The 16,397-nt window shown below is 46.3% G+C and overlaps 1 protein-coding gene across 1 annotated transcript in view; it reads left to right on the plus strand.

The window, feature by feature from the left end:
• The first annotated feature begins 4,696 nt into the window (after positions 1–4,696).
• PEMT (phosphatidylethanolamine N-methyltransferase) overlaps positions 4,697–16,397 on the plus strand; it is a 176,410-nt gene continuing 164,709 nt past the window's right edge. Inside the window, exons 1-2 of the mRNA XM_088448071.1 lie at positions 4,697–4,938; positions 7,141–7,248. Of these exons, the coding sequence (XP_088304197.1) occupies positions 7,156–7,248 (93 nt within the window). The 5' untranslated portion in view covers positions 4,697–4,938; positions 7,141–7,155. The remainder of the gene's footprint in view (positions 4,939–7,140; positions 7,249–16,397) is intronic.

Consider the following 16,397-nt stretch of genomic DNA (forward strand, 5'->3'; position numbering starts at 1 on the left):
TTTGCACATATTTTGCACGATTTGTCGTTCCGATGCGTCGAAATCGGCAAATCATGCAAAATATCTGACAGTGTGTGGGACCTTAAGTTTGATGCCTACACAATGCCTCATGTGGATGTACTTATTGAATGACTGGGAACGGCACAACACTTAACCACTGTAGTTTAACCAAAGGGAACTGGCAAGTGCCATTGACAAACAAAGCAAAAGAAAAAACATTTTTTCTGCACCGGAGGGTCTGTTCCTATATAAGATATTGCCATTTGGGTTACATGGCACACCTGTCACCTTCCAGAGGATGATGGATAAAATTCTAAGACCCCATGTCACAATTGGTGTCTGGGCGTTACCTCAGGTGATGAACTGGATTCAGCGGAGACTGGCTTGACTGGAATCATGGATGACATTAATAGATCTATTACATAAGAATTGTGTAGCAGTGAGAACCACCTTTGATGATAAATGACAGGAACTAGAAACGTTTGAGTGGGACCAGTAGGAAACTTGGAGGAACCGGACTGGGACTGGCAGGAAGGCTTGCTGAGCTGGATGGGGTACCAGTTGGTAGACTTGGTGTGGCTCGGACTGGGACCGGCAGGAAGGCTTGCTGAGCTGGACGGGATACCAGTTGGTAGACTTTGTGCAGCTGGGAGGCCGAATGGAGAATGGTGGTAGTACGGGAGCTACTTGGTGTGGCTGGGAAGCCGTAAGGAGAATGATGGTAGCACAGGAGCTACTTGATGCGGCTGGTAAACCGTATGGAGAATAGTGGTAGCACAGGAGCTACTTGGTGCGGCTGGGAAGCCGTATGGAGAATGATGGCAGCGCGGGAGCTACTTGATGCGGCTCGGAAGCCGTATGGAGAATGATGGTAGCGCGGGAGCTACCTGATGTGGCTGGGAAGCCGTATGGAGAATGATGGTAGCACGGGAGCTACTTGATGCGGCTGGGAAGCCGTATGGAGAATGGGTAGATAACTGGACTCCAGGTATAATGGAGGACGACTGTAACTCTGGTTAGAACCGGAGGGTAACTGGACTCCAGGTGTAATGGAGGACAACTGGATTATCACCGGATAGGTCCGGCAGGTAAACTGGACTCCACGTAATTGGAGGATGGCTGGTTCACTGGTGTGAACCAGTAGGATTTCCAAATGCGCCAGGTATAGCTGTTAGCAGGATTTCTGGGTATGCCAGGTATTGCTGTTAGCAGGATTTCTGGAAATGCCAGGTATTGCTGTTAGCAGGATTTCTGGATTTGCCAGGTATTGCTGTTAGCAGGATGACTGGTCTGAGAACCAGCAGGTTTTCCAGATGCACCAGGGGTTGCTGCCAGCAGGAGCCTGGGATACACTTGTACACAGAGAAACAGATATAGCACAATCTGTAAACCACGGGAAGTAATGAGATGTTCAGGCCCAGAATGCTATCAGAGGAGGATATTTATACCCTGGGTCTGGCAGGAATTGGTGGATACAGTCAGGTGGTCTGGCAGTAGCACTCTGAGTGGTGGAGGGCACAACATGCAGAGGGAGCAATCATCTCTGCAGTACTGAGAGTCAGAACCACACCTGCAACTCCAATCAAGGCTAGCAGTGTTCCCAGACAGAGGAGGGCCCAGGTGAAAAATCACTGTGGAAAGGAGAGCACAGTCCAAATGCACACACAGAAGTGTTACAACCAGTATGATTTAGAGCAGATCTCCCAGGCGAATTGCACACACAGGGCCTGATTCAGAGCCGGACGCTATTTGCGCTCGCTCATTCAGAAAAAGGGGCCGGATATTTAAATAGAGCGATCGCTCTTTGCGGTCTGTTGATGCCTCTATGTCTGAACAAGCGAACGAACATGCTCTCGCTATTTTTAAAAAAACTCCCCCTGGCCGCTCGCATCCTACGTCATCTCGGCTATTTATTAGATTAATGGAGTACACCGAAAGGCGTCTGAACTGCTCGCAGTGCTTGTGGTTGGATTTTCCTACCGCAATCATGCGAACAGTTCAGGCTAAGAAACAACCAAGCGACGTGGTCGATGACGCTGCTTTGTTAATTATGCACACCCTTAAAATGCCCGTTTTGACCATTTGGCACGCCTGCGTTCGGATCTCCACTCCCCGTTTTCAAGCACCTTCCCCTGTTACCACCCACAAACGCCTCATCCTATCACTCAAATTAGCAGGCATTCGCTATTTTGCGAGCACACAAATACCGACCGCAATGACTGGTTCGCGCATGCGTATTACAACCCATACGCGTGCGCAGTTGTGCGAGCATCGCTCGGAGCGAACGAGCGGCCGCTTACGAGAGGCTCTGAATCAGGCCCACAGATCCATGGAGCAGCTGGCAAAGGTCTCAAAGCAAAAACTAGCCAGGGTTGAGACACCCCATAGACGGGATGCTGCTGCTTATCTCGATGATGTAGTCATCTATAGTCCTGAATAAATATGCCACTATTGAAAAAGAAGCATCGGCAATTAAGTGGGCATTAGAAACACTCAGGTACTAGTTTTTGGGAAGAAAATTTAGGCTGATTACTGATCGTGCTCCTTTGAAATGGATATCTGAGATTAAAAAGAGCACTGGGAAAATAACAAGATGGTTTTGGCATTGCAAATTTTTAACTTTCAGTAGAACATTGTCCAGGAATCCAACTGGCCAATGCAGATGTTTTGTCCCATATCTTTTGTTTAGGGACTACCGGTGTTCTGCCCCTCAGATACAAACCGGAGGTGGTGGTGAGGAGGAGAGGGGGAGATATGTGGCATAAGCACTGGGGAATTTCTAAAGGTAGATATGTATGCCCCAGGTTCCTAGCTTCTGTCTAGTAGACAGCTAATTGGTAACCTTGATTGCCAAACCACCTTTGAGGGACTGATAGAAGGTGTCAGTTTCTCTGGCCGGTTCCTCACTGCCTGGAGAGCAGGTTGAGAGATAGACCATTGCTTGTGATTGTAAGTGCTGTGCTAAATGCTGTTTTGTGAGTTCGATTCTGATCCTTCCATCTTGAGAAAGGGAATTATATGCTAGTTAGGAGCCAGACAGGATAGGATTTAGTTTTATGTTTTATTTATTTTTGTGCTCTCAAGTAATACTAGCTGTGGACACTTGTAAGAAGGCCCTGGACAGATGTGCTACTAATTGGCTGCGGTGTGGAAGATGCTGCTGTTTAGCCTAGGAGACGGCATCCCTATCACGATCTTGATACACCACAGTAATATCTAGGGCAAGGCAAAAATAAGCCCTTTTTCTGGTGACAACAATTTCTCTAGCAATAGCTTTGTCGACCTTTGATAAATAGGCCCCTGTGTTCTTCACCTAAAACCACCTATTAATTGCTGTTGGCATCGCATGGGCCAGTATCAAGTGGATGAACCCCAGGCTGAAACTTGCCAGCCAGCCCCAAAGCAAACCACATAATCATGGCTCTGCCACCTGTTGCGCAGTGCCATGAATCGCTGGATTTTCGAGTGGGTGTTTGGGATGATGGACCCCAGTCCTGCACCATGGACATTAGTAGAAAGTAGGCAGTATGATGATAGCTAATTTTATGACTAATAGACAATAAGAATCAAAGACAATGGTATATTATTATTAAATAAATATTGGCATGCGTAATTATTATTATTATTATTATTATCCTTTATTTATATGGCGCCACAAGTGTTCCGCAGCGCCTTACATAGTACATAGAACTAATAGGTGAACAAGAAACAAGTAACTTACAGTACATTACAGTGCAGGACAAGGACACGACTTATATACATAGCTGAAATAGTGATTAAAGCACTCACAATAAGCTGCCGGGAGTTGGCGGTCCCGTGTTAGGTGCCCTAATGGGGAGTAGAGAGTAGAAGAAAATGTAAAGAGAAGCGCATGAGGGAAGAGGTCCCTGCTCGTGAGAGCTTACATTCTAATGTAGATTTAAACTTTAACACAAGTTAAATCTGCCCACTTGTACTGTATTTAGAGTTCCATTATGTTTAGGCGTTTCTGAATTCTAAAAATATGAATGTAACAAATGCGCAAGTTAGTACTTTACGGAGCAAGTATCGAATTTGGTCCATCTTGGGCGTGAAAAATATGTCATGGATGTCCCTGATCTGCCTTTAGTAGCACAGGGACCCGCAAACCTTAGATAGGTGCAGCTCAAAACACTAGCACAGGTTTAAAGGACATGTAAAATAACATCTAAACACGCTTTTTGGCCCCATTAGTTCTGGTCCCACTCCCTAGACATAAACGCATCTGCCGTTTTAGCAATGAGAAATATACCTATTTTGCAAGTAGTACATAACTGAGTGTTAATACCATGAATTTAACTCCCTGAAGTAGGCTGTGTAATGGGAAATTACATGGGGTTATTATGATGAGTGGGAACATTGTCTCCTTTGGGTCACCCAGTTATTTGACACAATCACATTTCTTGTTTTGCTGTCCTCTCATCTTTTTATTATTGCTGTCCTTGAAACCCATTGTGTCTGTGCTTCCACAATACAAGCATAATGAGATGTTGGCTCTTGAGCATGTTATGCTTATGCCTCTGTGTAACAAGATTAATGGATGCTGTTGTCACAGCAACAAGGCTGCGGCAGTTGCTGGTCGCCTTCCAGTCTCCAGAGCCGCAGTATACCGACCAATCAGAGAAGGGCATTCATAAACCACTCGTCACGTTGATCCCATCCAGCCAATCACAGGTGCTGTAACGTTCCTGAACCCGGAAGTGTGTGAGCTGTGATTGCCACACGTGTTGGTGCCAGGAGTTGATGCACTGCCCTCACTGCCTCCCAGAGACCTTTGGTCAGTGACCTCAGTGATGCCCTGACACGGGTGTCAGCCCCAAGCACATTGTTGAGGGCATTGCATTGCTTAGGGTGGCATACACAGAGGCAAATGCACAGTTGGAATGTTGTGGAGGGCTCGCGAATTTGGATTACTCAAAGGTATTTGCTGCATGCTTTCTGTGACAGGGATTTACACTGTGGCCCTGTGCTATAGTGAGCAGATCTCCCTTACAGCAGGTGGAACTGGGAGGTTAGCTTACATAGGGCACCAGCATGTAGAGTAATCGAAGATGAACACATATCTAGCACTATATTTAATTTTAGTTTGAAAATATTCTGCTTGTGTAAAAACATTGCACATTTCACAGGAACCAGTCCTATACTGCTCTTGTGGAATCTGACTGTTACGCTCGATGGGGAGGGAAGTGGAATAAATGAGTATGGATACAATAATCTCTCTCATATACGAGGGCTGTACAATAATGGTGCCCACAGACATAGCTATGTGCTCACGATCACCCAATGTGTACGATTTCCCTTGAAACTCTCCCCGGCAGCTCTGCACACGATTTGGTGTCCAATCTTCATTACGATCTCTCCTGCATCCAGACTTTTTACACTGCATTGTGTCCTAGATTGTCAGATCTGCCTTACTGCACAGCAGATCTGACGATGCGATGTGCGAAAAGCGGGGACGCGCATCGTGATCGTGAGTGGGGACTCACGATTTACTCAGGATTTGGCCATATTTTACACGATCTGTTGTTCCAATGTGTTGGCATTGGCCAGATCGGGTAAAATATCGCTGTGTGTGTGGGCAGCTTAAGTTTCTGGATGCACAAAAAGTATTCTATTTACAAAGTAACATTAATTTTTTTTCATGGTATTCGCCAGAGGAGTCTATGCAAAGTTGCATGTGCTCAAACCACTTGGTGAAGCAGCTGGACCAGTCCGAAGCAGGTAGGTCTTCTACATGCTGGATGAAGGTCTCCACTGCAGCTTCTGGTGGCTCAAAATGAATTCCACACATCTTGCGCTTGATTTGTGGAAACATGAAGAAATCGCAGGGAGCCAAGTCTGGACTCTATGGTGGATGACCCCAAGCTCCTGGATGCGTTCATGGGCCAGGAAATCCACCGCTTTCCTGGATTTGTGGGCAGGTGCATTGTCGTGATAGAGAAGGGCACCACGAGCATGAGTTTATGGATGGCACCTGGAAATTACTTCCGGCACTTGCGGCAGGCATTGGTTGTACCAGTCCCCAGTAACATGCGCTGCTGCACGACTGGTCCAATAGCAACATGACCAGTTTTGGCCACAAAAACAGCCACCATCCGCTTGGCCATGCTGCGCTCACATCGGAATTTTTGTGGTGGCGCATCTCCAACTGGGCTGACTGTTGTTTGGCTTCTGGGTCGAAACTGTAGATCCGGGATTCATTGGCACTGATGATCTCCCAGGCAGAGTTTGAGCGACCGCTATCAAACCTGGCCAGCATGTTGTGGCTCCAAGTCACCTGAGCCTCTTTCTGCTCTTGAGTTAGCTGACGGGGCAGCCAGCCTGCAAAAACTTTGCTCAGGCTAAGCTTTTTGTGGAGATTCAAGCGGATGGATCCCTATGAGATGCCTATCTCCTTCTCTAACTGGGCCACGGTCACCTTGGTATCTACTTTAACTATGGCCCACGCGGAAGCAACATTATTGTGGATACAGGTCAGCCGCAGCGCTCCTCGTCTTTCAGGGACTGTGTCCGGAGCCGAAATTTTGCAAACCACTTAAACACAGTGGTTCGGGGGCTGTGCTTCTTTCCCAAAAGCAGCTTGCAGTTGGTCAAAACTGTCCTGCTGTTGCAGACCTCTCTTGTAGTCGTAGAAGAACAGTGGCCTCTGTTGATCTCCATAACAAGTTTCTTGAAGGGACTGAACAATGTGACTTCTTCAGTGTGCAGCGCTGCTTCTATATTTGTTCTGTGCTCTGAAATTTCACTTTAGTCAGAATTTACTCAAATCCAGTCAGTCACATTGTGTCTATTCTACCTATGCAACTTAGTGCACACCCCTCATATATGCTTGGGGTAGGCCCTGTATATGAGCTTGTGAGCATATAGGCCTCAAGCCAAATAAAATAAGCCTAGCTTATGTTAGAAATCTGCACGACCTGTTATTAGGAAGGAAGCAGAGCATTAGTCGTGTTTACATCTCTGAGGGGCAGTATAGGACTGGCCAGAAGGGAAGACTGTGACGCAGTTGGCCATCTTAACATATATTGCAATACGTGGAACTAACATTCCCTAAGTTTCCATAGAGTACAGTTTGTTATAAGCGAGTGCAGAGTGATCATTATATGATCTGTTATCTCGTAGATTGACCTCTCCATCATGGCTGATTTGTCGCAGTATGTGAACTTGACGGAATACAACTTTTTATTTGCAACGGCCTGCATAATATTCAACCCACTGTTCTGGAATGCGGTGAGTAAGCTGGCATGATCCAAAGTAAGATAAATGGTGATTCAGCACTGTATCTGGTATAGTCAGGACCTGCTTAATATATATGACTTAGTGTGATGTGATGTAATTTATATAGAATTACTATCACCTACCTTGGTAAGACTACGTACACACTAGCACTGCATTGCGTTTTTATTGCATGTAAAACTTGCCAATAAACATAATGCTTTGTGTTTATGCATGCGTTTTGAAATGTACGTTTTCTTGTTTAAACCAAATATATGTAGAAACACTTCTTACAGCAACAATCCCATGATAAAATGAGGTGTGGGTTATTTAATTGTTTTTTTTTATAACCTGAAATATTGTTGCAGGCTATAAGGAGATTCTTGGCGATTACTATTTGTTCTTGGTTTGTTTCTTCAGGCCGCTATTAGTGATTTAGAATTATGCACAGTGTCATGTGACTTCCATGGCAACCAAACTCTGCACATAATGTAGTGAGCAGAGATGCTTGCATACATCCCTCTGTGCTCAGTGGGCCTGATTCAGAGCCGGGCTTTTTTTTTTTTTGGAGCGGCCTCTTGGCCGCTCGCATAGCTGTGGCTAACCACCCACAGCTATAGCAAGCGGCCATGATGATGGTCAAGACCATCGCGACCATCGGGCTTGCAACGAGACCCTTGTGGTAGGGTCTCGTTCATCGCAAGCCCCAGAGAGCTTTTTGGCTCTAACAGAGCCGGAAGCTCTCCACTGACATCACTCGTGATGTCAGTATGGCCGCCCCCAAACGGCAAGCATTCCCTCGGGAACGCCTCCGTTTGGGCAGCCACCCCCCCGGCCTGCCCACCAAAGGGGGCGAGCTGTCTCTCAACATCGACAGCTCGCCCCCTTTGGTGCGAGACCCGGAGCGACGGATTGCCCGTCGCTAGCCGAGTCTCCCGCATGCGCACGTGGGCCACCATCGACCCAGTTGCGAGCGCTCAACGCTTGCGACCGGGTCTGAATCAGGCCCAGTGTTCGATGCACTGTAAAATCCTTCCCCTCCTTCTCCCCCACTGCAATTACATGACACGTTGAGAGCTGTGAGCTTGGGTGACTGGCAGCCATTTATTGTGCCTCCCAGAGAGATTTTGAAAAGGACAAAATAATTTGTTGGAGCACTGCTGAGAAAAGTGAATCAAGTGCATGGTAAATATTACTTTCTATTTAGTTAAAAAACTAAGTGATGAGAAAATAAACGCATAAAAAAATGCATTTGTGTAGGGTGTTTTTAGGTGCAGTGTTTTTTTTTTTTCATCTGTTTACATGTGCTGAACTTGCATTACAAATTCAAATAACACTGAATATGAACACCACAAGCTCTGTGGTATCACTGCTAACATGAGGCAGTCTCTCTCAGGTGCGGCAAAATATACGGCCAGAAGAAGACTACTCTCAGCCTGTGTGAAGCTGGTCATGCTCTAGCTACACTGTACTAATATCTGCTGGTTTGGCAACATCAAATTTCCATCAGATTATAATATACATGTATTTAATTTGCTCTTGACCTCTCCCCTGGGCCGGCTCAAGGGGCGCCACCACACAGATTTTATCGAGCTGCAGGCTGTCCACGTCTGAGGTACCCGGGCCTGGCAGTATAGCGTCAAACACACCATTTTCCCACTAGGCTGTTTTAGTGGGGAACCGCATCCTGCCCAATTTTAAAGGGGCAAAATACGCCCTTCCCTTTTAGCTGCACCCTGCTAAAACAGCCTGCCCTGTGCCTTCCCCACCCGCCTGCCGTAGTGTACTGCTGGTTGGGAAAGGTTGCGGTGACCGATCACAGCCGGGTGAGTAGATGCCGTGTGCATGCGCACAGCATCTATTCACCGTGAGGGGAGAGCTTAGGGCAAGCCCAGCACCTCCGCAAGGGTGATGAATAGGGGGCGTGTCACAACGGCACAGCCCTCCCTGGTCAGCCACGCCGCCTTTTTGGCACGTGCATAGACTCCCTGCCCACCCCCTTAGCGCCATGCCCTGTCCACAGTCTAGCGTGAACACTAGACACATTCTCTTGGCCAGCCTAATAGCGTTCTGAGGTGGGCCGTGCTGCACTGTAATGCCCGCTATTGTATGTCAGGGTCACTAACTGACCACACAAATGAAAAAGCCCAGATATTACTATGAAAACATGTCCCATACCATAACGTTGCCTCCGCTAGCTTGAAGAGTTGTGACGATACAAAAAAGATGCATGCATTTTACTCTGATAGCAATGTACGGACAGGTCTTCTGCTGCTCTAGCCCATATGATGTAATGTGCGCGTACCGTTCCTTGAGATGCCATCTGAATTGGTCTCTGATAGCCTCTGATCTGATACCCCGTTGTCTGTCTGTGAGACTGAAAAAGTGCCCACTCCCCATTCTGATCCAGCATCCGATAGCTCTTTACGACCACAGACCTTGCGCTCAGAACCAGTTGTGTGTCTGCTGGTCCCCTCCTGTGCGCACTTTACCAACTGCCGCACTCAAACAATTCACCAGTGCTGCTGCAAACGGCAACAATCATTAGATAGTGTTCATTCTAGCACCCTGCACCTGTCACAACCCGTGCAGTTCCTCTTTCCTGCCTGGGGTGTCCCTCTCTACTCTGGTGCTTATAGCACACTCAGCTAATGCAACACACTGTAAAGAAAACTGTATTTTGCTTGATTTTGCAAATACAACATCCAGATAATTACCCAGTCTTAAGCTGATTGTTCACCTCACAATGTGGGTCCCGCTGCAGCCAGGACCCAGCTGATTTTCAGCCGCTGTATTGTTTGGCTCCCTAGACTGTAACTGTGTGTGTTGTTCCAACTGCAGCAGTCAGTATCTCAGGAGACCACCCGGGTTAATGATGCGTCAGTCAATAATATAGTGTAAATAGCGCTGGTAGCTGTCAGTTGCTGGATGCGTTCACAGATCTGGGGTATGGGTATCTGATGTCCCCTGATGTGTTTTTCGCTCCTCCAATATGTTGGCGCTTTTTCAAAGACTATTCTCTGCAATACCTATGCGTTTCACCATGACCAGCTTCCTCAGGGTGATTATAACTGGCAAATAAATCAGGGGTAATATATTAAAAGTATTTATTTGTACATCACAATCAGGTAACATTATCTTAAAAATCACTTACGAAAAGCATAAAAATCAGACAAACAATAACTAGTGTATTAGTGCTACCACGTCCGGTTCCAGGGTAGTCATGGTAACTGTAAACTATGAACAGGAAGTACGCGGAGTAAAGGTTCATATATTTCCTGTTTCTAACAGCCACCTTTTGGTCCACATCCTCGTACTGGAGCCAGAATTACCAGAACTTCCGGTTTACCCTTCAACGCATTCTGCGCCATTTATTTTCTCTATAGAATCGCCTGGAAGAAGTACCTGAATTTCCGGTTTGCATTTCAACTTCACAGGTGGTGCGTCCACTAGAAGCCCCCACATAAAACAGGTTAAGCACAGAGGTTCCCAAACTCGGTCCTCAAGGCACGGTCCAGGTTTTAAGTATAACCATGCTTGGGTACTGGTGACTTAGGGGGTCATTCAGACCCACTCGCAAGCGGCAGTACGCTCGCAAGAGGGTCGATGGTCCCCATTGCGCATGCGCACGACGGAGGGAGCTCCGTCGTGCGCATGCGCGAGACCCGGACTGCGACAGCCAAGCTGTCGCTTCGGGTCTCGCACCAAAGGGGGCGTGCTGTCGATGGTGACTGACAGCACGCCCCCTTTGGTGGGCGTCCCGGGGGCGTGGCGGCCAGAAGGAGGCGTTCCCATGGGAACGCCTACCGTCTGAAGCCGGCCCCACTGACATCACTAGTGATGTCAGTGGGAGTGATTTTGGCTCTGATAGAGCCAAAATCACTCCAGGGCTTGTGGCTGGGAAACCCTACCGCAGGGTTTCCGTCGCAAGTCCGATGGTCGCGATGGTCAAGACCATCGCGACCATCTTTTTGGACGCTCGTATATGCTGTGGGTGGTCACCCACAGCTATACGAGCGTCCAGGAGGACGCTCCATTTTAATGGAGGAGGGCCCTGATTCAGAGCGAGCGGCTCTGAATCAGGGCCCTAATTTGTACCTCTGTCTATTGATTTAACATCTGTGCTCAACCATGGATAGCCATAAAACTTTGAGGACAGAGTTTAGGAACCTCTGTGTTTGGGTCATTCAGGCCAGTAGACTGTGCATGTTATTACAAACGCAGCACTGTATGGATTTTACTAAATTTATTGCAAGTTTGAAATCTCCAGTGAACAATAATGTTTAAGTCATCTGAGTTGTTAGAGAATGATTCCATTTAATCACAACTTATCTGTTATATCCATAATTAATACAGACTTTCGGAGGGGGGGGTGTTAAGGTGCTCATACACGTTGCATGCGATATAGCAGGCTATCTGACGGATTAGTACGATATCGCTGCTATATCGTACCGTGTATGGGCATGATATTTGACAGAGCACGCTCCCGTGGGATTGTACATCGCACCTCCAGATCTTACTGCAGGTTAATTTGATCTGGGGATGCGATGTACAATCCCATGCAGCGATATGCGGGTGGGGGAGGAGCGTCCCGGCATATCGGGTGGTCGGCCACCCGATCGCACCGTGTATTGGGCGGCTTTAGATGTGGGAGGGGCGTGTACAAACTCTCATCTAAATTGCAGTATAAGAATAAAGCTGTCCTGCATTCGTGGGCTACATGCCAACTCAGCTGGTATTTATCTTGCATGCACAACCAATAAATGTATTTGTACCCTTTCCACTGACATGGTTGGCTTTGCTCCCAACTCGGAACTGTCTCCTTTTATATTACATTGGTCAGACATCTCTGTGACACGTCTCTGCTGTTTTGTTGCCATTGTATTTTGCTCTGACTAATGGCATCCGTGCCTTGCTCCGAAGGGCTTGTACACACACTCATGGAAATAGGCCTACAAAGTAAGTTGCAGCATGGCTTTATTGTTCCCTGTTTTTACAGCGCTTTTAGAGTACGTTCATTAACGCGTCTCAAAGCTCGCTGATCCGCGGCATTGTGTGCAAAGCTTGCCAAACCCCCACTCGAAAAAGACACATTCCTCCTATTAATTTCTTCAAATCACAGGATGTGGAATTCTGGGTGTTGTGGTGACCAGGAAGTGGTTCTATGGTGATGAAATTCTCATGGGCGTATACTCAGTGTTGTTTTCGGGAGTACCTCTGCTCATTGCAAAATTAATATTTTACACCATTAGGAGAATTATGCCGAGGTCGGTTTCGGTAATATTTCACAGAAGGAGGCGTTTTAATGAGCAGGCAACACGACCGTGGTGGAGATGTGTCAAGCAGTGGTGGGAGTGGGCCAGTGGGGAAGTTGCAACCAATCAGCTTCCAGATAGCTTTTATCAAATATATTCTATAAAATGATTAATTAGAGACTGATTACTATGGGCAACTTCCACACTGGTTCACTTTTTTCGCTGCTTGATAAAGCTCCCACATGTTCCGTAAAGTCAACATGACCCTTGATGTTTCTGTAAAGGGCACTTTACAGTCCTCCTCATGGAACTGCTTAAGTACCCCAAACCGCAAACCTAATTATACCTGGATGACCATTGCCAATTTTCATGTGATCCCAGAGAAGTACCCCATACATGTAATAATTATACCCTGATGGCTATGAACACACTTGATGAGCTCCTGGAGAAGTACCCCACCCATGTAATAATTATACCTGGGTGGCTATTGACACACTTGATGAGATGCTAGAGAAGTAACCCATCCATGTCATCATTTTACCCGAGTGGCTATTGACCCTTTTCATGAGGTCATGGAGGTCCTACGACCAAATGTCATATCCAACACGATCGCCACTATGTCTGCAGGAGAAACTGCTGGTCATTATAAGGTAATTTCCTATTATAGTTTCTGTTTTCCATAATATTACTTTTATGTAACCAATATATAACAATGAAGCCCTTACTGCAAAACTGTATCAGACTAGAAGCCAATGGGGAGTCCTATGACTTATATTGAAGGGCCCCATTCTTACTAGTGTTTTTATGCAGTCATGGGACGCCCCATCGGTTTCTAATATCCTTTTCCCCCAGATGGAGATGATAATTGCTTATATTACAGTAGTTTAAATTTGAAACTGAAAAGAGCTGTTTATGTGGATAGTTTTATCCCTGCTGTGTTATTGTGTTGCCATGTCAGCGACTGTTATGTAAGGACGCTGATTTTGGGTGTATATTTTAAATTTGATGAATGGTTGCTAAGGTTGAGTGGAAATTGGGATGTAAATTAAATGTTACTAGTTCTCAGTACTGAGAACCATTTGTCAGCGGCTTCTGATAAATATTTAAAATATAGACGTCTCTTCTCCATGTGAAAAAAAACAGGTTTTGCAGAACTTATAGAAAAAAAATAAAAATATATATATATATAATATAGTAGAATTTGTCCGGCACTCAGGACGAAAAATGTAGAGCGGGTGCCATCCTAAGGTAAATGCATATAGAAATCCTTCTGGCTTGGGTATGCACCCAGCACAATATAAAGGAAGGCGGCACTCCAATGGGTGAATAAAGTCAAAATGTATTTAAATATTCAACATCATCATACAAAATCCATGTGTCAAAATTTCAAGGCATATAGGCTTTTCATCAGGACATACTAAGAAGAGCATAATACACTAATGTCCTACCTTAAATAGAAGAAGGAGAGAGTGCTGAAAAAAATCACCTCACCGTGTCCGGATCCACGAGACTGAAGCGTCCACCGGAAGTGGGGGAATACACCAGGCGCAACACAATCCTATGGTTGCCAAGCAACCTACGACGCAGCCTCCGTCGGGACCTCGGGGCTGACCTAACATGCCCGGAGTTACCTCACCAAAGACTACGACGGAGACTCAGAAAGAGGCAAAATGTCATCTTTCATGGACAAACATTATCATTCCTGGACTTTTGTCCAGGAATGATGATGTTTGTCCATGAAAGATGACGTTTTGCCTCTTTCTGAGTCCCATTTCTTGGAGGGAAAAAATCCGAACCTGTCGTGCAAAACCGAGCTAATCCGAGCCTGCACATCCCTAATAAATATATATAATCTGAAGTACGCACCGTTGCCGGGTTAAATCTTCAAGTTAAGTTTATTATGTGATGTCATCCAAATCCATCCAGTGGAAGGCCCAGAACAGACTCCCTGGGTCAAAGTTCAGACCGGTGCACTCCGCCGTGAGGTCCGACCGGGACCCCAACCACTCCCCAGACCAATTGCCACCCCTCTGTGAAGTTTTCATCCAAATCCATCCATTGGAAGGCCCAGGACAGGCTCCCTGGGTCAAAGTTCTGCCCAGCGTACACTAACGGGAGCACCGACCAGGACCTCAACCCCCTAGTATGTCTTCTGGGATACAGTGTTACCACTCGGTGAGATTTTCGTCCAAATTATGTGGTGTCATGGAAATCCATCCATTGAAAGACCCAGAACAGGCTCCCCGGGTCGAAGTTCTGCCCAGTGTACACCAACGGGAGGTCCGACCGGGATTCTAACAACTCCTTAGGCATCCCAGACCAATTGCCACCGCTCTGAAGTTTTCATCCAAATACATCCAGTGGAAGGCCATTACAGTGTCCCTGGGTCAAATTTCTGCCCAGTGTACACCAATGGGAGGTCTGACTGGGATCTTAAACCCCCCCCCTAAAACCTGGTCAGAATCCAACTGGATAACCTTGCAGTGATTTCATCCCAATCGGTGTGAGAGTGTCCGAATGCATAACTGGACAGACAGACAAACGGACCAATGAAGTTCATATATAAAGATTTGTCGCTCTGTCGCTATGTGGTCTGATAACTTACTTTTTTGATACTAAGTAGCTATGTAAGATTGGGCAGCTTTACCGTGAGAGCTGTGGAAAATATTTGCGAACATACTTCAAAATATAATTTTTTTTTTGTACACTTAAGGGAGCGATTCATACGTTTATCGCTTATGTCTAAAGTTGCCAGGAGGTGATTCAATTGTTTTGGGCAATCAGCCCCCAGGGGATTAGCCCGTAACAGTGCTAATCCTGGACATTAGCGCGTCAGAATTCTGCCATCACCACTTTAGACGGGAGCGATAAACAAATGAATCGTACCCTAAATGTATGACGATAGTACTATTGCTATATGTCAGACTGACATCTACTGTAGCTTTTAATTAGAGCAGACAATTGCCTGATTGCAATTTGCAAATTCCCCACGGTTACACTACGAAATAAGAGACTGTTTTCCCCTCTGCAGACGTGATGCCTAGGGCCAGCTGCACGCAGCCATTTTTCTTGGGGTTCTGCTGCTTCTGTAACACAGGATTAAATAATTAAATTTGTGAACCAACTTCAAATGGCGGTGGAATAAGTGAGAGAACCCAATCGTAAGCTTTTGACAGACACAGACTTAAGGAGGACCTTCTCATAGGTAGTGCAGCTTTAAGGTATTTCAGCTGTGACCTTCTTGAGTGTAAAATCTGGGGCACCCACTTTACACAACGGTGACTGCTCCTTATGATTGTCATCTTGGAGATCATATGTAGCCTGGTGTTTTAATTTTGTAGCAGGTGCCCCAGATACGTGGCCGCTTCGCTTGGCTACTGCAATCTGTAGTGTGTTTACAGCTTGCAGGGCAGCTGGTATATACCGCACAGATATAGTTTCATAGCGGACATAACTCAGGCCCGAAAGCATACAGCCCTGTACAACTCTTGATTTCATTGATATTTTAGGTAATACTGGGGGAGATGTATCAAACCTTGGAGAGAGTTAAAGTATTAACCAATCGACTTCTAACTGTCGTTTTACAGGCTCTGTATGAAAAACAAGTTAGCTGATTGGGTGATACTTTGAGGGAGATGCATCAAACTTTGGAGAGAGAGAAACTGGAGAGCGATTAAAGAACCAGCCTTTCAGTTTATGACTGTGCCGCTATAACTCTTCCGCTTCGCCTCTTTACCAAGGGGGAATAGGAAGCAGTACCGACGAGATGTATAAACAGCTTGGCTGCTGGAGACAGGGAGTGAAAACTCCCCCCTACTACGATTCCCACCCCCCAGAGCCCACACCGCATCAGTCCCTGTCGTGGTGATAGGACAGCAACAGCTGCAGATGTCAATTATGATAGCTGCA

Source organism: Taudactylus pleione, unplaced genomic scaffold (genome assembly GCF_031769625.1).
Source record: "Taudactylus pleione unplaced genomic scaffold, aTauple2 ptg000451l, whole genome shotgun sequence".
Classification (NCBI taxonomy): domain Eukaryota; kingdom Metazoa; phylum Chordata; class Amphibia; order Anura; family Myobatrachidae; genus Taudactylus; species Taudactylus pleione.